This window comes from Manis javanica, chromosome 5 (assembly GCF_040802235.1).
Source record: "Manis javanica isolate MJ-LG chromosome 5, MJ_LKY, whole genome shotgun sequence".
Lineage (NCBI taxonomy): Eukaryota > Metazoa > Chordata > Mammalia > Pholidota > Manidae > Manis > Manis javanica.
This window is the reverse complement of record NC_133160.1, coordinates 106,570,424-106,590,921: the sequence shown is the minus strand read 5'-3', so window position 1 is coordinate 106,590,921 and position 20,498 is coordinate 106,570,424. Positions and strand designations below refer to the sequence as shown.

Here is a 20,498-nt window from a genome sequence, read left to right as displayed (position 1 = left end):
AGCGAGGGCTATCCAACTGTGGGGCGCCCTCTAGAGTGTGAAATAGATGCTGCAAGGCATAGGTAGGGATGCCTAAGGAGGGACATAACCAATTAATGTCACCTAAAACTTTCTGGAAATCATTCAAGGTCTTTAAGTAGTCACGTCTAATCGAAGTCCTTTGAGGTTTGATTTGTGCATCCTCTAGAATGTATCCAAGGTATACAAAGGCTTTGCTGTACTTTTTCAGGAGCTATTCATAAGTTATGCAAGGACAATTGAGATAGATGTTGATAAGCTTCTTGTTGCATAGATACAGTAGGTGCGGCTAAAAGAATATCATCCATATAATGATGCAAGAGAATTTGAGGATATTGTTGTCTAACTGGCAAGAGGGCTCTGTCTACAAATTCTTGGCATAAGGTTGGGCTACTGAGCATATCTTGAGGCAGGACACACCACTGATATCTGGCTGTAGGCCTATCATGGTTATATTTAGGAACAGTAAAAGTGAATTTTTCTTTATCTGAATCTTGTAGAAGGATGCCAAAAAAATATTTCAAATCAATCACTTTTAAGGGCCAATCTTTGGGGACCATAGAGGGGCAGGGCACTCCTAATTGTAGAGGACCCATAGGCTTAATTCATTTATTAACCTCTCTTAAATCTGTCAGAAGCCTCCATTTGCCACTAGCCTTTTTTATAACAAATACTGGTGAATTCCAAGAGCAGACAGATGGTTCAATATGTTGAAGTTCCAACTGTTCCTGAACTAAAGATTTTAGAGCCTCGAGTTTATCTTTTGGAAGCGGCCACTGCTCCACCCAGGCAGGTTCATGTTGGACCCATTCTAGCTGTAATGCTCAAGGAAACAGGTGGGCAGTGGCCTTTAGTTTAAAGGTTTTTGTGTGAGATTTATTTGTGGTGGATCAGCATGGGTGAAAGGATCAAATCCCATATTCATCAAGATATTCTTGGCTTGTGGGGACAAAGATGGAATATTAAGAAAAGCTCCAAATTGTTTAAGTATATCTCGGCCCCATAGATTGATGGAGATATCCACTATATAAGAAGAGACAACAGCCGTTTGTCCCTCTGGCCCGACACGTCATGGGTGAAGAGCTTTGAAAGACATCTCAGGTACTTCCCAACCTAGATAAGGTAATTTGTACTTTTTGTTTATCCCAAGATGTAGGCCATGCACTTAAAGAAATAATGGAGACATCAGCCTCAATGTCAATTAGTCTTAAAAATTCTATATCTTGTATTTTTAAGATCAGAGTGGGTCTCTGGTCATTAATTGTTTCCCCCCAAATTTCCCTCCAAAGTCCCCCCCACTTTGGGAATGTTCTATTTTTGGGAAGGTTACATAAGGAAGAAGCAACAGTTGGGTTACACGCTCTCCAGGGAAAACATGTAGTGTTTGGGAAACACTTGCCATAATTTTAATTTCTCCATTGTAATCTTCATCTATCACTCCTACATGCACAAATAATCCCTTCATGGTAGAACTGCTACAGCCGATAATCAGTCCCACAGTCTTTGGAGGGATGGGACCAAAGACACCTGTTGATAATTTGTACACTCCTCCACCGGGGGATGAAGTATAATTTTGAGCAGAACTAAGATCAGCAGCAGCACTGCCGAGGGTGGCTGCCCGAAGATTGGACACTGTTAATTTGGAAAATTGCTCATTTGGTGTGCCACCCCATTGCTGACAGGGAAGGAGACCCTGTATTGTTCTGCGGGGGCCAGGACCGAGGCCCCTCCCCACCATTTCCCGGTGGGGGGTGAGGGTTGACATCCTATCAGTGCGGGATCTACATGTCTGAGTCCAATGCCTTCCTCTCCCGCAGCATCTATAGAACCCTAAAGGCACCTTAGATGCTTTTTGTGCGAAATTATATTTTTTACTCTTGCAGTCTCTTTTTATATGTCCAGGTTTCCCACAATTAAAACAAGTTAGTTTAGGAGTACCTTTCTGAATTGCGGTAGCAAGAATTTCAGCTTGATAAGCAACTCCACCTATGCCAGCACAGGCTCTTATAAATTCATCAACCGGAGCGCCGCTAGCTTTTAACAGGCAAAGTGCTTTCTGACACTCTGGGTTTGCATTTTCAAACGCCAATACTTGAAGAAGCGTGTTAGCTGCAGGAGTATCTCGTAAGCTGCAGAAAACAGCATCCTTTAAATGAGATAAAAAATCAGTATATGGTTCTAAAGGACCTTGGGTGGTTTTTGTGAATGAAGGGGCTATCTGTCCTGAGATTTCAATTTTCATCCATGATTTTAACACTATGGACTTTACCTGGGTTAAGGCCAAATCACTAAGTCTAGCTTGAGCTTCCAAGGACGCATGAAACTCTGTCCCGGTGAGTGTACAGACTCCACCAGACCAGGAGGTTGCCGAGTGGCATTCCTCCTAGCTTGTGAGGTAGCTTCCTCATACCACCAACTTTTTAACTGTTACCATTGTGAACATTCCAAAACAGTTTTACAGATACTTTCCCAATCCAAGAGAAGCAGCAAATTTTCTGCATAAACAGTGTTAAGTAGGCCTAATACAAAAGGAGATTGGGGGCCATAATTTTGGACAGCTTGTTTTAACTCTTTCAGGATCTTATATGTTACTGGGAGATAATTTGCCTCAAGTCTTCCTTGAGGGAATTGGGTGTTAGGAGGGATTGCTCGTCTAGTGATTGGGAAGACAGAAAAGCTAGTGGGTGTATGATGAGAGGTGGAAGGAGAGACAAAACCAGGAGGTGGTGGGAGATCTTCATCACAAGCACCAGGACCAGGACCCTTGGGAACGGTAAAGGAGCGTCCAGATGCTGGCAGCGGTGGCGGAGGCAGGAGAAAAGTGGGAAAGGCAGCAAGCTGCGGAGCAGAGGGTGAAAGTTTGGAGGGAGTGGCAGCTACTGTCAGTTTCTCTATAAACTCCATCAATATACACGTGAGCTTCTGAACATCAGAATGAGAGGCAGAAGACACACTAGAACTATTGTTTTCTTGATCAGACCCACCCCCACCTTCGTCAGGGGAGGTGGCAAACTCAAAACCTCTGGGACATCTTCATATAGAGGTCTACGCCTATCAGAGATAGCAGAGCAAGCATCTCTCTCAGAGTCCATTCCTAACAGTAGCAAAGCTTGAGAAATAGAGCTACAAAGGGACCACAAAGTAGCAGGCATCGTGTTCCCGTTGATGAGCCTGGTGAAGAGTTTTAACAACCTTATGCCAGGCTTCATTATTTAGTTGCACCTCTGACTGAAAGCGAAACCAAAAGCAATGTTTCTGGACCCTGGCAAATAAATCTTTCAACAGCTTATCTTTGGCAGTTACACCAAGAGAATGCAGAAGTCCTTGTATGAGCTGTTGATACTCCCTCTTAAGTGAGGGAGCTCCCCATTAGTACTCCTTGTTTTTTCCAGAAGTTCAACTATCGCGGTGTCGGCTTACCCGAAGTTGGCCCTTCTTCTGGGTCCCAAGTCACCCCTGGCATCCTCTCTCCAAATTCTTCAGGGTTGTGGGGTCCTGCCCCATCGTGGGGTCGTCCATGCGTGCCCCACGTTGGGCGCCAGATGTTGTGTGCTGCTCGCTCGGGTGACATGAGAGTGAACAAAGAACACAGACAACACAGACACACAATGGCTGCAGCCCCGATGTGGTGCAGCACCTTTACTTTTATACTGCCTTTCTCGGACCTCAGCCAAGTGCTATACTCATCTTTCCCTTCTCAGCGCGGACAGGCCAGAGCACCTTGTTGATTTTCTTAGAATCTGCCCAGTAAGCAGGGCCAGTGTTTTCACACGTCCTCAAGGTCTCCCTGTTTTCAGTGTGAGGCGTCCTGGCTCGTTTTCGAGGACAAGATATGCTTTTATGGGCAGATAACGTCCAAGGACTGCACCAGTTGTTCTCAAGCTGGTGGTTTCCCATGCTGCATTCAGACGTGGGGGAAGGTGCTTTCCCATTCTGCGTTCAGACATGTGAGAAGACAAAGGCCATCCCCATCAATGGGTGATCACATTCATCCATTATCAAGTCCCCCTCCCACCCCATTGTACTGTCCATCAGCATAGTAAGATGCTCTAGAGTCACTACTTGTCTTCTCTGTGCTGTACTGCCTTCCCTGTGACCTACCTACATTGTGTGCTAATCATAATGCCCCTTAAGCCTCTTCTCCCTGCCTCCGGATCCACCCTCCCCAACCCTCTTCCTTTGGTAACCGCTAGTCCCTTCTTGTAGTCAATGAGTCTGCTGCTGTTTTGTTCCTTCAGTTTTGCTTTGTTATATTCCACATATGACTGAAATCATTTGGTACTTGTCTTTCTCCACCTGGCTTATTTCACTGAGCATAATACCCTCTAGCTCCATTTGTTGCAAATGGTAGGATTTTTCTTCTTAAGACCAAATAACATTCCATTGTATATATGTATTACCTCTTCTTTATCCATTCGTCTACTGATGGACACTTAGGTTGCTTCCATGTCTTGGCTAGTGTAAATAGTGCTGCGATAAACATATGGGTGCATTATGTCTTTTTGAATCTGGGATCTTTTTTTGGGGGTAGGAGTGGAATTCCTGGGTCAAATGGTATTTCCATGTTTAGTTTTTTGAGGAACCTCCATATTGCTTTCCACAAAGGTTGAACTAATTTACATTCACACCAACAGTGCAGGAGGGTTCCCCTTTCTCAGCATCCTTGCCAGCACTTGTTCTTGTCTTTTGGATATTTGCCATCCTAAGTGGTATGAGGTGGTATCTCATTGTGGTTTGAATTTGCATTTCCCTGATAATTAGTGATGTGGAGCATCTTTTCATGTGCCTGTTGGCCATCTGAATTTCTTCTTTGAAGAAGTGTCTGTTCATATCCTCCACCCATTTTTTAATCAGGTTATTTGATTTTTGGGTGTTGAGCAAATCATTTTTGTACTCCTACTCACAAAATCTTTGGGATTGGCTAGTGCTACACTGCTGTCTACTCTTGTTTCTCATCTTCTGGGAATTTGTTTTTTTTTGGAAAATGCTGCCAATTATGCCATTGTCATGTCAGGGTCCACATGCAGCCATAACACAAATTGTAGCTCAATAAATATATATATATTTATAAATCCTAACTTTATACAATCCCAAATTGTATAAAGGGCATAAATTTATTTATATATGTATATATGTATGTCAGGGTCCACATGCAGCCATAACACAAATCCTAACTCCATCACTATAAATATAATATAAATCCTAACTTTATACAATCCTAAATTGTATAAAGGGCAATCAATGAAAAAGTTACTGGAAGCCAGCCTGCCATTCAGATGGGTCCTGGGCTGACACCACAGTGGGGTTAGGTCCAGTAGGCCAAGTTGCTACTTCAGTGAGTGACAGAACTGACCCAGACTCCTAAACTCCCAGTGTGCTGATATATCACCCCATTTTTGATGCTCCAATGCTCAGACATGCTATTAAACTCCTCCTTTTTTTACTTATAGAACTATTTTGAGCTAAGAATTGAGTTAGTTACTTTTTAAAAGAGGGGTTTTATTTGGTAGATAGGTAATCTCAGCAAAAGAAATTAAGAGTTTCTTGCAAACTCTTTCACTGAGGGTGCAACAGGCCTGATGAACTATACTCCCTGAAACAGCACCTCTATCTCCACAGTAGTCATAGTGTTTATTTTCTTGTTTGCCAACTCACAGACAACAAAAAAAATTACTAGTATATAATTTTCCTCAAGATTCCAGGGGACCTTTATCTTTTGCTTACCACACTGGTCTTAAGACAGATCATAATAAAATTACTTGACAGAAAAACTGGCCAAGAAAAGTCTGGTTTTAATTCAGGAGGCTGACAGAAATTAAGTTTTCTTTCTGAAGTTAAACTGCTATAGGCAATTTTTAAAAAATGGATGAATAAATTTCTAAATACAAAATGGAGACAACTCAATCTTAAAACTCAAACAGAATATTGAAAACATTTATTAATAGAAAAAAGTTCAATGCATTCTACAGAATGAAAATGCCCAGTCTTTTCCTTTAAATACTTCAAGCTAGTGATCCCAATTTTTATTAATATTTGCTAAAATCTATGTAACAACCTTTAGATTTTATTTGTATAGGACAGAGTAAAGCCAAGCACACAAAAAACAGGGATTAAACCAGTGAGCAGCTGTTTTTAAAAAAGACTACATACACATAAAATAGGATTACACACTTTAATCTGATTGACATGGAGGAAGTAGGGAGGACATGAAATTCAGTTTTAGCTCTGCTTTATTTATGCATAACCAGATGCTCCTTTTCCAAAAAGTATACTGAGGTTTTCAAAGCCACATTTTATCAGAAGACCTCAGGAAAACACACTATGTATAATTCAGGAAATACACTATTTGCAGAAAAGGCAAATCATCATGGGCAATAAAAGAGTAAAACAAAAGAAAGTACCAGGGTTTTGAGCAGTTGTGAGGTGAGTATATCTGCAGAAATAGTGTAAGTGCTCTGGCCTGGCTGCTATGGAAACATGCTAATGAAGATTGGTCCATATCTTATCATTTTTTTAAAACATGTTTCTTTGGGAAAACGGCAATATTGGCTGGGAGTGAAGCTGTCCTTTTAGACACCCAGCTTATTGGCCTGGGTGAGAACAACTTTGAGAACTGGCATGAAAGCAGAGGTCTCACTGAAGTTGCTGGTGCTGACTATGTGCGTATGGATGGTCAATCCTTCTGAATAGTTTCGAGTTTCAATGCTCCTTGCAATGTTGTGCAAACCATTGATGATTGTGGGTGAAAGCTGAAATAAAGGAGGAACCAAGAGAAATAATTAAATTAAGGAAAAATTTCCCATGAGACCCTCTACAAACATTAAATCTGGAAATTTGGAAGAAGTTTGAAAAAGACATAAAAAATGTATAAACTATTTAGCATTTCTTGAAAATAGTTCCTTGGACCAAGCAACACTTAAGTTATAAACAGAAGCAGGACAAAATGATTTGTGTAAGGGAATTATTTATGAATTAAACATGTATGATAAGTCAGGTGTGTATTCTTATAGAAAAGAAGCCAGATTTCCTCCCCCAAGCTGAAATGCTAACATTTCCACATTTAAGAGCTTTAATTTTTCAATTGTTATAGTCCAACACCTTTAAAAATTTTTCCTATGCACATGAAGGACTTTAAAGGTTCTTAATCATATCTCAGAGTCATCTGTCTGTAATAGAGATGCTGAACTCTTTACCTACTTTCATTGGTAGGGTAACAGCTCTCATCATGTACTCAATTCTTAACCGCTTTTTATAACCCTATCATCTCTTAAAACCATAAAACTTAGAATTTCTTACAATGTCATTAATTGGCTTACATGTCCACACTTCTGAGGGAAGATTTTACTCTGGATCACGCCTTGGACCACACTATGTCCACTGCTATTGACTTCCTTTGGTTTGGTTCTCATGAGATAAATGGTTATCTTTCTCTGATGGGACTGATGGGGGATGGGAAAGAAGAATGCCGAAATGCAAAAATACTTGAAAAGTTCCATTTCTTTTTTCCCTCTCCTACATTAGAGCTTTCATCAATAAAACAAAACCATTCTAGAAAGGAATGGAGAGGTGGGGACAAGGGAACAGAAGACACAGCATTTACTCCTTACTGCTGGCAAACTTCCAGTTATAGCACATTAATCTGTTCATCTGTGGCTATATGTGGCCTTACCTTTGTGTACTAGGTGTTCTAGACAGAAAAGGATTGGGAGTCTTAGACTATGAGAAAGATTATAGATCTGGTTTCTGGAAAACAGTATTTACCTACTCTCTGATCTCTTAATTCAAGGGACAAATAAAACAAACAGAAGGCCAGTTACCTTAGGGCCAATAAAAGCCAGTCTCTCTTACACACACACACACACACACACACACACACACACACACACGTACTCTACCCTAATCCCTCATTCCCAATGAATAAAATTTAAGATTCAGTTATTGCGAAGCCCATTCTTAATGGTCACAACACACACACACACACACACACATGTGTACACACACACACACACACACACACACGTACTCTACCCTAATCCCTCATTCCCAATGAATAAAATTTAAGATTCAGTTAGAGCAAAGCCCATTCTTAATGGTCACAACACACACACACACACACACACACACACACACACACACACACACACACACACGTGTACTCTACCCTAATCCCTCATTCCCAATGAATAAAATTTAAGATTCAGTTAGAGCAAAGCCCATTCTTAATGGTCACAATTTAGCTCCCAAGCAGAGCACATGTTGAGTGCTAAGGAGATACCTATTTTACTAGCAACTAGGAATAAGTGATTATCACAAATCTTTCTTTTTCCCACAAACTTACTGTCTGTTCCCTAAGTTTATCATACAGAAACTCCAAGCGTTTGCTGGCATCGTCTAGTTTCCTCTTGGTTTGCTGCAAGGGAGGAAAAACAGGTATGTTATATTTGCACATTATCCACAGAACTTGCCCTATCTTGTATCATTAAACCTTACAGTAATATTACTGAATGGATTCATTTTATAAAGAAGTGTAGGCAACTATGGCCCAGAAACTTGAAGATTATTAGGACAGAGATGATGAGTAATCTATTAACAGGGGAGGGTGAGAGGATGAAACCCTTCCTTCTGGTATGCAAACTGGAGTACTGCTGAACTTCACAGGGATTGCAAACTCATTATACAAGGGGTATGTGTGTACAACTGCACTAAAGCCACATTCAAGAAGGAGGGCCATCTGGAGGCAGCACAGGGTCAGTGTACTCAGAAAGGAAGGTCTAAGTACAGTTATTGTAAATGCAAATATACAGGTGAGCTGGAATCTTGTTTTAAACTTTCAAAAATATTACTTATATACTTAAAGCCACATTTGATATGTTTCATCCTGCCTCTTTCTGAGCCTTTAAAACACCAAGAAAAAAGGGAAAGCATCTTCCAGTGACTTAAAATTACTAAGAGGAAAGTAGTAAAATGAGCTCCCAAATTAAGGAGTCCCCCCAGATCCCCTAGTCCTAGTACTTGGGAGTATATTAACAGAAAACTATTCTAAAAGTAAAGGTTTCAAATTACAATGTGATTAACTTAGTGATATAGATTATGCAAGAGCCTTAGAAGTGACACTTTTTCAATATTTATTGAATGCCTGCTGTGTGCCATGCTGGGGACACAGTCTTCTGTGTCAGGACTCATTCTACTGGGTGGGGGAAGGATACTAAATAAATAATATGCTGTATGTCAGATGGTGATGAGTGCCATGAAGAAAAGCTAACAGGGTAAGGGGGTTAGAAGTGTGGGCAATAGGAGGTGGTAAAGAAAGGCCTGATGGCTAATGGGACATCTGAGCAGAGGCCTGGAAGAAGTGAGGAGTGAGCAATGCAAACTGAGGGGAAGAGTTCCAGGCACAGAGCAGCAGCAAGTACAGTGTCTCTGATGCTGATGTGTTCTTGGTGTGTGTGAAGAAGGAATGTCAGTGTGTCAGAAGACAGAGGAAGAGATGAAGCCATTCAGGATAACATTACAAACTAAGTTGTGTTGCAAAATTACTTTGTGTCACTTGGATGTTAACTAAAGTGAAAACAGGAAGAAAGCCATACTATAAAAATGATTCCAACTACTGACTAAAATGGGCTTGTGTGGAGGGGAACCCTAATAGTCCCTGTTCAAAGCTAATCTCACCTAGCTACCTACAGGTTCCCTACCCCAGGGGGTGGGGGCAGCTGACCAGGATAGGATATTAGAACTTCTCCCTCAACTAGTTACAGATATTACAGGAAAAGGTTTCCTTTAGTGGTTCTCTTCTGTCCAGGGCTTATGTGGGTGCAGAAGGAAGACGGTATGATAACCTAGATGACATTAAATTCAACAAAAATTTATGACCTATGTTATTTCCTAACCTCTTTGCACTGACTCACGTCTGAAGGAGGACTGGAGTCTTCCCACATTTTTATGAGGACTTCTCTAATTTGAATGACTGTGGCATATTTAGAGATGTGCACAGGAAACAGTGAATACTTAGCTTTCAGCTTCAATTGCTCTTTGTTCCTAGCTTCGTCTACCCATCACTCCCAGTATTAAGGTTTATGGTAACCTTTCATTGCCTCTGCTTTCCCAATGCGTTTCTTTTTTTCTTTTTTGAGAGGGCATCTCTCATATTTATTGATCAAATGGTTGTTAACAACAATAAAATTCAGTATAGGGGGGTCAATGCTCAATGTACAATCATTAATCCATCTCAAGCCTAACTCTTGTCAGTCTCCAATCTTCTGAAGCATAACGAACAAGTTCTTACATGGTGAACGAATTCTTACATGGTGAACAGTACAAGGGCAGTCATCACAGAAACTTTCGGTTTTGATCACGCATTATGAACTATAAACAATCAGGTCAAATATGAATATTTATTTGATTTTTATACTTGATTTATATGTTGATCCCACATTTCTCCCTTTATTATTATTATTATTATTTTTATTTTTAATAAAATGCTGAAGTGGTAGGTAGATGCAAGATAAAGGTAGAAAACATAGTTTAGTGTTGTAGGAGAGCAATTGTAGATGATCAGGTGTGTGCCTGTGGACTATGTGTTAATCCAAGCTAGACAAAGGGCAATAAACCATCCACGGATCCGATGCGTTTCTTATAACGAATTGCTTTAAAACACCAACAGAAGACTATACATGTTAATATTCAATGTTTGATGAAATAACAAATTCCAGAAGCTATTTTATAAGCACACAAGTTGACAGTTGTTAAATAAGTATAGTCAATGTTTGTCGGCCAAAATTGAAATGTCATCTAAAAACAAGACCAGCTTTGTGTAATTTTTGTTATTGCCAGTACATAGGCATCCTCAAAGCAAACTAAGGAAAATCAGTTGCTTTAGGTACACATACAACTCTAATATCTAAAATATTTAATGATTTTTAAGATCTTTGCAAAGTCACAGGTAAGATGATCGATCTACTACCTCTAAAAGTTCTGAAGTAAGCTCTGAAAGAAGCCCCAAAAGAAAATTTCTTGCCTAACACTATCATGTTCTCTTAATTTTGCCATACACGAGGTGTACTGATGAAAGGCAGTGCAGCATAGTGGTTGAGAGCATCAGTTCTACAGCCAGACTGAGTTACAATGCTGACTCTGATCTGGGATGTTACCTGATTTTTCCTCAGTTTTCTCATCTGTAAAATAAAGATGACAAAGCTACCTACTACGGGTTGTTGTGAGGATTAAATAAATTTATACATAAAAACCAATAAAGTGTTTTTATATGTAAAGCAAACTATAAATGCTAGCTTTATTACTTTTGCACAGACTTTAAAAATATATGCTGTAGACTTCAAAACAAAGAAAGTAAAAAGAGACAAAGAAGGACATTATATAATGATAAAGGGATCAGTCCAACAAGATACAACTATTATAAATATCTATGCACCCAACACAGGAGCACCTACATATGTGAAACAAATACTAACAGAATTAAAAGGGGAAATGGAATGCAGTGCATTCATTTTAGGAGACTTGAACACACCGCTTACTGCAAAGGACAGATCAACCAGACAGAAAATAAGTAAGGAGACAGAGGCATTGAACAATGTATTAGAACAGATGGACCTAACAGACATCTACAGAACACTCCATCCAAAAGCAACAGGATACACGTTCTTCTCAAGTGCACATGGAACATTTTCAAGAATAGATCATATGCTAGGCCACAAAAAGAGCCTCAGTAAATTAAAAAAGATTGAAATTTTACCAACCAGCTCCTCAGATCACAAAGGTATGAAACTAGAAATAAATTAGACAAAGAAAACAAAAAAGCCAACCAACACAAGGAGATTTAATAACTTCTCCTAAATAATCAATGGATCAAAGATCAAATAAAAACAGAGATCAAGCAATATATGGAGACAAATGACAACAATTATTCAACACCGCAAAATCTGTGGGACACAGCAAAGGCCGTGCTAAGAGGGAAGTATATTGCAATACAGGCCTACCTAAGGAAAGAAGGACAATCCCAAATGAACAGTCTAAACTCACAATTAATGAAACTAGAAAAAGAGGAACAAATGAGGCCCAAAGTCAGTAGAGAGGGGCATAATAAAGATTTGAGCAGAAATAAATAAAATCGAGAAGAATAAAACAATAGAATCAATGAAAGCAGGAGTTGGTTCTTCAAGAAAATAAACAAAATAGATAAGCCCATAGCCAGACTTACCAAAAAAAAAACCAAACAAACAAAAAACAGTCCACACATATACAGAATCAGAAATAAGAAAGGAAAAATCACTATGGACACCACAGAAATAAAAAGAATCATGAGGGAATACTATGAAAAATGATATGTTAAACCGAATAACCTAGAAGAAATGGACAACATTATAGAAAAATACAACCTTCCAAGGCTGACCCAGGAAGAAACAGAAAATCTGAATAGACCAATTAACAGCAAGGAAATCGAATTGGTAATCAAAAAACTACCTAAGAAAAAAACCCCTGTACCAGATAGTTTCACGGCTGAATTTTCTCAAACATTTAGAGAAGACCTAATACCCATCCTCTGCAAAGTTTTCAAAGAAGGAGAAGAAGAGGGAATACTCCCAAATTCATTCTACGAGGACAGCATCACTCTAACACCAAAACCAGGCAAAGACACCACAAAAAAAGAAAATTACAAACCAATATCCCTGATGACCATAAATGTAAAAATACTCAACAAAATATGAGCAAATCAAATTAAAAAATACATCAAAAAGACCATCCATAATGATCAAGTAGGATTTATTCCTCGGATGCAAGGATGGTACAGTATTTGAAAATCCACCAACATCATCCACCATATCAACAAAAAGAAGGACAAAAACCACATGATCACCTCCATAGATGCTGAAAAAGCATTCAACAAAATTCAACATCCATTCATGATAAAAACTGTCAACAAAATGGGTATAGAGGACAAGTACCTCAACAAAATAAGGGCCATATATGACAAACCCACAGCCAACATACATAACAGCAAGAAGCTGAAAGCTTTTCTTCTAAGATCAGGAACAAGCCAAGGATGCCCACTCTCCCCACTTTTATTCAACATAGTTCTGGAGGTCCTAGCTATGGCAATCAGACAACAGAAGGAAATAAAAGGCATCCAGATTGGCAAGGAAAAAGTTAAACTGTCCCTGTTTGCAGATGACATGATATTGTACATAAAATACCCTAAAGAATCCACTCCAAAACTATTAAATCTAATATCTGAATTCAGCAAAGTTGTGGGATACAAAATTAATACACAGAAATCTGTGGCATTCCTATACTCTAACGAACTAGCAGAAAGAGAAATCAGGAAAACAATTCCATCAAAAAGAAGAAAATACCTAGGAATAAACCTAACCAAGGAAATGAAAGACCTATACTCTGAAAACTACAAGACACTTGAGGGAAATTAAAGAAGATACCAATAACTGGAAACACATCCCAAGCTCATAGATTGGAAGAATTAATATTGTCAAAATGGCCATCCTGCCTAAAGCAATCTACAGACATAATGCAATCCCTACCAAAATACCAATAGCATTCTTCAACAAACTGGAGCAAATAGTTCTAAAATTCATATGGAACCACAAAAGACTCTGAATAGCAAAAGCAATCCTGAGAAGGAAGAATAAAGCTAGGGAGATTACTCCCCAACTTCAAGCTCTATTACAAAGCCACAGTAATCAAGACAATTTGGTACTGGCACAAGAACTGACCCATAGACCAATGGAACAGACTCGAGAGTCCTGATATAGACCGAACCATATATGGTCAATTAATATATAATGAAGGAGCCATGGACATACAATGGGGAAATGACAGCCTCTTTAACAGTTGGTGTTGGCAAACTGGACAGCTACATGCAAGAGAATGAAACTGGATTATTGTTTAACCCCATAGACAAAAGTAAACTCAAAACGGATCAAAGACATGAATGTAAGTTATGAAACCATAAAACTCTTACAAGACAACATAGGCAAAAATCTCTTGAATATAAACATGAGCAACTTTTTCCTGAATGGATCTCCTTGGGCAAGGGAAACAAAATAAAAAAAGAACAAATGGAACTGCATCATGCTAAAAAGCTTCTGTATAGCAAATGACACCATCAGCAGAACATAAAGATATCCTACAGTATGGGAGAATATATTTGTAAATGACATATCTGACCAGGCATTAACATCCAAAATATATAAAGAATTCACACGCCTCAAGACCCAAAAAGCAAATAACCCTATTAAAAAAAGGGCAGAGGGTATGAACAGACACTTCTCCAAAGAAGAATTCAGATGGCCAACAGGTACATGAAAAGATGCTCCACATTGCTAATTATTAGGGAAATGAAAATTAAAACCACAATGAGATATTATCACCTCCCACCAGTTAGGATGGCCAACATAGAAAAGAATAGGAACAACAAATGCTGGTGAGCATGCAGTGAAAGGGGAACCCTTCTATACTGCGGTTGGGAATGTGAACTAGTTCAACCATTGTGGAAAGCAATATGGAGGTTCCTCAAAAAACCAAGAATAGAAATAGCATTTGACCCTGAAATTCCACTCCTAGGAATTTACCCTAAGAATGCAGCAGCCCACTTTCAAAAAGACATATATGTACCTGTATGTTTATTGCAGCACTGTTTACAATAGCCAAGAAATGGAAGCAACCTAAGTGTCCATCAGTAGATGAATGGATAAAGAAGAGGTGGTACATACATACAATGGAATATTATTCACCTGTGAGAAGAAAACAAATCCTACCATTTGCAACAACATGGATGGAGCTACAGGTTATTATGCTCAGTGAAATAAGCCAGGTGGAGAAAGACAAGTACCAAATGATTTCACTCATATGTGGAGCATAAGAACAAAGCAAAAACTGAAAAAACAAACAGCAGCAGACTCACAGAACCCAAGAATGGACTAACAGTTACCAAAGGGAAAGGGACTGGGGAGGGTGGGTGGGAAGGGAAAGATAAGGGGAAAAAGAGGCATTATGATTAGCACACATCATGTGGGGGGGTACAGGGAGGGTGTATAGCCCAGAGAAGACAAGTAGTGACTGTATAGTACATTACTACGCCGATGAACAGTCACTAATGGAGTATGTGGTGGGGACTTCATAATGAGGGGTATCTACTAACCATAATGTTGCTCATGTAACTGTATATATATCTTGTAGAACTTCAAGCAATAATTATTGAAGAGCTCCATAAAGTTTGTTTTTTTTTTTTGGTATCATTAATCTACAATTACATGAGGAACATTATGTTTACTAGGCTCCCCCCTTCACCAAGTACCCCCAACAGAACCCATTACAGTCACTGTCCATCAGCATAGTAAGATGCTATGGAATCACTACTTGTCTTCTCTGTGTTGCACAGCCCTCCCCGTGCCTCCCCCCACATTATACATGCTAATCATAATGCAACCTTCCTTACCCCCCTTATCCCTCCCTTCCCACCCATCCTCCCCAGTCCCTTTCCCTTTGGTAACTGTTAGTCCTTTCTTGGGTTCTGTGATTCTGCTGCTGTTTTGTTCCTTCAGTTTTTTCTTTGTTCTTATACTCCACATATGAGTGAAATCATTTGGTACTTGTCTTTCTCTACTTGGCTTATTTCACTGAGCATAATAACGTGTAGCTCCATCCATGTTGTTGCAAATGGTAGGATTTGTTTTCTTCTTATGGCTGAATTAATATTCCATTGTGTATATGTACCACATCTTCTTTATCCATTCATCTATGGATGGACACTTAGGTTGCTTCCATTTCTTGGCTATTGTAAACAGTGCTGCGATAAACATAGGGGTGCTTCTGTCTTTTTCAAACTGGGCTGCTGCATTCTTAGGGTAAATTCCTAGAAGTGGAATTCCTGGGTCAAATGGTATTTCTATTTTGAGCTTTTTGAGGAACCTCCACACTGTTTTCCACAATGGTTGAACTAATTTACATTCCCACCAGCAGTGTAGGAGGGTTCCCCTTTCTCCACAATCTCACCAACATTTGTTGTTGTTTGTCATAAAGGATTATTTTAATTAAGAAAAATATGAGAAAAAAATACATACCGGATCTGTGGCTGAAGAGAGGCAGCGCTGAATAAGATCCTCAAATGTGGTCTTTAGAATGAGGTGCTCATCTGGAATAGGTTTCTTGGTAATTTTTTCTGTTGTCAAAGACTGCACATGCTGCAAGAAACAGCACCATAAAATTAATAGAAATGACCAGAAGCTACCTATACACAAAGCCCTAAAACACTGTGTTGAAAAAATCCCTAGAGATAAGCTATTCAAAATCAAACGAAAAATTAACATGTGAAATCACCTGGGTAAGTAAAAATAAAAATCAGATATTCAGTAGAAGGTACAGGCATGCTTCATCCAACTTCATGTTCAAAAACAAGATTGGAGTATTTGATTAATCATAGAAAATATGTTGATCAGTATTGTATATAACTAATGGTTAGAAGTGACAGTAGGAAATAAAAGAAAGCCTTTACAAAGCAGGGTGGTTAGAATGTCTGCTTGCTTTGCTTTTGAGCTCATTTTTGTTTATCCTCACATTCTATTCTTTGGTTCACTTGTGAAGATAACATTCCTTATCCAGGTTGTTAACTTGGACTATTATCAAACACCAATATTAAGCCAAAAGTTAGGAGAGAACAGACATGATGTTACTGAGAGTATAGACAAAAAAAGGAATGTTTATGTTTTTGATGTTTTGATTTATTAGGTCATTCATTCAAAAAATACTAGGCAATTGTAAGTCAGGCACTGACTATGCACTGGTGAGTCAAAACAGAAATGATCTCAGCCCTCAGGTCATTTACAAGCTAAAGGGGAAAAAAAGAAAATGTAAAAGTGTAAAAAAATGTATGTAAACCAGGAGTGAGAAAAGATGGTAGTGTGAAAAGTGAGGCAGAAACCTCCTCCTAAAACCACAGCAAATACAACTAATCCTGAAAAAGCGACCCAAACACTGGAGATAAGACTGCCTACATCTGGGGAAAAGAGAAGACCGCATAGAAAAGGGTAAAGTAGCAAAGCTGGGATCCAGCAGGACCCAAGTCCTTCCCTCACCCCAGCCCACAGGCCAGAGGAAGAGAAATGGAGTGGAGAAGGAGTAGAAGCTCAGGACTGCTGAACACCCACTCCTGAAGATCTGCTCTGAGAGCACAAAACCACATTACATGGTGCTCTGCAGATTAGTGGGGTTGGAAAGCAAAGATGGGCAGAATACTCAGAGACTGAGATTCCAGGCCCTTGTGGAGAACAGGTACACACAAATGGCCCCCTTGGGACAAAAGAAAGGTGAGAAGTTTGAAAGACATCCCAGCAGTAGGAGGGGTGCTAAAGGGGCAAGGATTACAAAGAGCAAGAGGAGGTGGACAAAATCATCATGGCACACTCAGCCCAGCAGGTTCGGAACTCTCAGGAGCTTCAGACGCACACTGTCCTGGCTAGCAATGCAGCTCCGAGGCCCCCCACTGTGGTAGTCAGCCAGCCGTTCCTTCTTCCCAACAGGTACTGGTACAGCACACCTGCTGCCCCTGCAATCACACCAAGCCAGCGGGAGGGTGGCCCCGCTTAGGGTAGCTACGGGGGCAAGTACAGAGGCTCATCTGTGTGTGCTCGGCCGACTGGACCTGGCAGTGGAGGCAGTCATTACAGCCAGAAAGGCAGGGAAGAGCTCTTTCCTACCAGAAGGAGCCAGTTCTGCTTGCCAGCAAATCCCATTACAGCAGGTGCTTGGCAGCTCCAGAGACTAGAGCTTCTGGGCACTAGCGGGTGGCTCCTACAAAAATCTATTATACCATAAGAAACACTAAAAAAAATTAATAATGAAGAACAGACGGAAATTTGGTCCAAACAAAAATTCAAGAAAAAAATGCAGAAAGAGGGCTTAGTGAAACTGAAATAACCAATCTTCCCGATAAAAGTTTTTAAAATAAAAGTTATAAGCATGCTCATGTAGCTACAGAAAAATATTCAAGATCTCAAGGAGGGGTTCAAGAGACAGAAACTTTGAAAAATACAGTACCTGAAAATGAAACATACAATGGAGGGATTTAAAAGTAGATTAGATGAGGTAGAGGAGATGGTAAATGAAATAGAAATCAGAGAAGAGGAATACAAAGAAGCTGAAGCACAGAGAAAAAAGGGTCTCTAGGAATGAAAGAATAAGAGAGTTGTGCAATGAACCCAGTCCAATGGAACAATATTCTCATCATAGGGGTACCAGGAGAAGAAGAGAGATAACAAGGGATAGAAAGTCTCTTTGAGGAAATAATTGCTGAAAACTTCCCCAGTCTGGGGAAGGAAATAGTCTCTCAGGCCATGGAAGTGCACAGACCTCCCAACACAAGGAACTCTAGGAAAACAACACCAAGACATATAATAATTAAAAAGGTGAAGATCAAGGACAAGGAGAGAGTACTGAAAGCAGCCAGAGAGAGAAAAAAGATCATTTATAAAGGAAACCCCATCATGCTATCATCAGACTTCTCAACAGAAACCTTACAGACCAGAAGGGAGTGGCATGATATATTTAATGTAATGAAACAGAAAGGCCTCCAACCAAGAATATTCTACCCAGCAAGATCATAATTTAAATTTGAGGTAGGGATGAAACAATTTACAGATAAGCAAAAGTTGGGGGAATTTACCCCCCATAATCCATCTTTGCAAATGTATCTTAAAGGACAGCTCTAGATGGTAAATAGAGAAAGCTAAATAGCTGTCACCAGAGAAAATAAAACCACAGTACAGGAAGTAGACCAATCAATTACTAAGCAAATGCAAAATTAAATCAACTACACACAAAGTCAGTCAAGGGATACACAGAGTACAGAATATGACACTGAATATATAAAGAGTGGAGGAGGAAGAATTAGAAGGGAGAAAAAAAAGAACCTTCAGATTGTGTTTGAAATAGCCTAATAAGCAAGTAAAGACTGTTAGATAGTAAGGAAGCTGCCCTTGAACCTTTGGTAATCATGAATCTAAAGCCTACAATGGCAATAATTACATATCTATAGATAATCACCCTAAATGTGTAATATGACTGAATGCACCAATCAAAAGACATAGAGTTACAAAATGGATAAAAAGCAAGACCCATCTACATGATGCCTAGAAGAGAATCACTTCAAAACCAAAGACATACACAAACTAAAAGTGAAGGGATGGAAAAAGATATTTCATGCAAACAATAGGGAAAAAAAGCAGGAGTTGCAGTACTTGTATCAGACAAAATAGACTTCAAAACAAAGAAAGTTATAAGAAACAAAGGATATTACATAATGATAAAGAGGTCAGCCCAACAAGAAGATAGAACCATTATAAATATCTGTGCAGCCAATATAGGAGCACTTAAATATGTGAAACTAATATTGACAGAATTAAAGGGGGAAACAGAAAGCAATGCATTCATTTTAGGATACTTTAACAAACTGCTCACACCAAAAGACAGATCAACCAGACAGAAAATAAGTAAGGAGACAGAGGCAATGAACAATGCATTAGAACAGATGGACCTAACAGAGATTTACAGAACACTCCACCTAAAAGCAACAGGATACACATTCTTCTTAAGTGCACAAGGAACATTTTCCAGAATAGATCATATACTAGGCTACAAAAAAAGCCTCAGTCAATTCAAAAAGATTGTACCAACCAAGTTCTCAGACACAAAGGTATGAAACTAGAAATAATTATGCAAAGAAAACAAAATAGCCCACAAACACATGGAGGCTAAACAACAAGCTCCTAAATAATCAATGGAACTCTGACTAAATTAAAACAGGATCAAGCACTATACTGTGACAACTGAAACAACAACTCAACAGCCCAAAACCTGTGGGATACAGAGAAGGCAGTTCTAAGAGGAAAGTATATAGCAATACAGGCTTACCTCAAGAAAGAAGAATTCCAAATGAACAGTCTAAACTCACAATTAATGAAACCATATAAAGAACAATGAGACCCAAAGTCAGTGGAAGGAGGGACATAATAAAGATCAGAGCAGAAATAAATAAAATCAAGAATAAAATAGAAAGAATCAATGAAACCAGTAACTAGTTCTTTGAGAAAATAAACAAAATAGATAATCCCCTAGCCAGACTTATAAAGGAAAAAAGAGTCTATATACATAAATAGAATGAGAAATGAGAAAGGAAAAATCACTACAGACATCACAGAAATAGAAAGAATAATTAGAGAATACTATGAAAAATTATATTCCAACAAATTGGATAACCTAGAAGAAATGGACAACTTTCTAGAAAAATACAACCTTTCAAGACTGACCGAGGAAGAAACAGAAAATCTGAACAGACCAATTACCAGCAATGAAATTGAATTGGTAATCAAAAAACTACCTAAGAACTAAACTCCTGGCCCAGACGGCTACACCGCTGAATTTAACCAAACATTTAAAGAAGATCTAATACCCATTCTCCT

The 20,498-nt window shown here is 39.2% G+C and overlaps 1 protein-coding gene across 28 annotated transcripts in view; it reads right to left on the bottom strand.

The window, feature by feature from the left end:
- Positions 1–6,176: 6,176 nt before the first annotated feature.
- The window catches only part of SEC31A (SEC31 homolog A, COPII coat complex component), a 79,467-nt gene continuing 65,145 nt past the window's right edge, over positions 6,177–20,498 (bottom strand). For 15 of the 28 annotated variants that reach the window (XM_073237375.1, XM_073237382.1, XM_073237383.1 and 12 more), the window contains 4 exons: positions 16,107–16,226; positions 8,357–8,428; positions 7,335–7,457; positions 6,177–6,767 (listed from right to left, as the gene is read on the bottom strand). In XM_073237375.1, coding sequence (XP_073093476.1) covers positions 6,588–6,767; positions 7,335–7,457; positions 8,357–8,428; positions 16,107–16,226 — 495 coding nt within the window. In that variant the 3' untranslated portion in view covers positions 6,177–6,587. The remainder of the gene's footprint in view (positions 6,768–7,334; positions 7,458–8,356; positions 8,429–16,106; positions 16,227–20,498) is intronic. The other 13 variants (XM_073237387.1, XM_073237389.1, XM_073237391.1 and 10 more) reach the window with 1 other exon arrangement.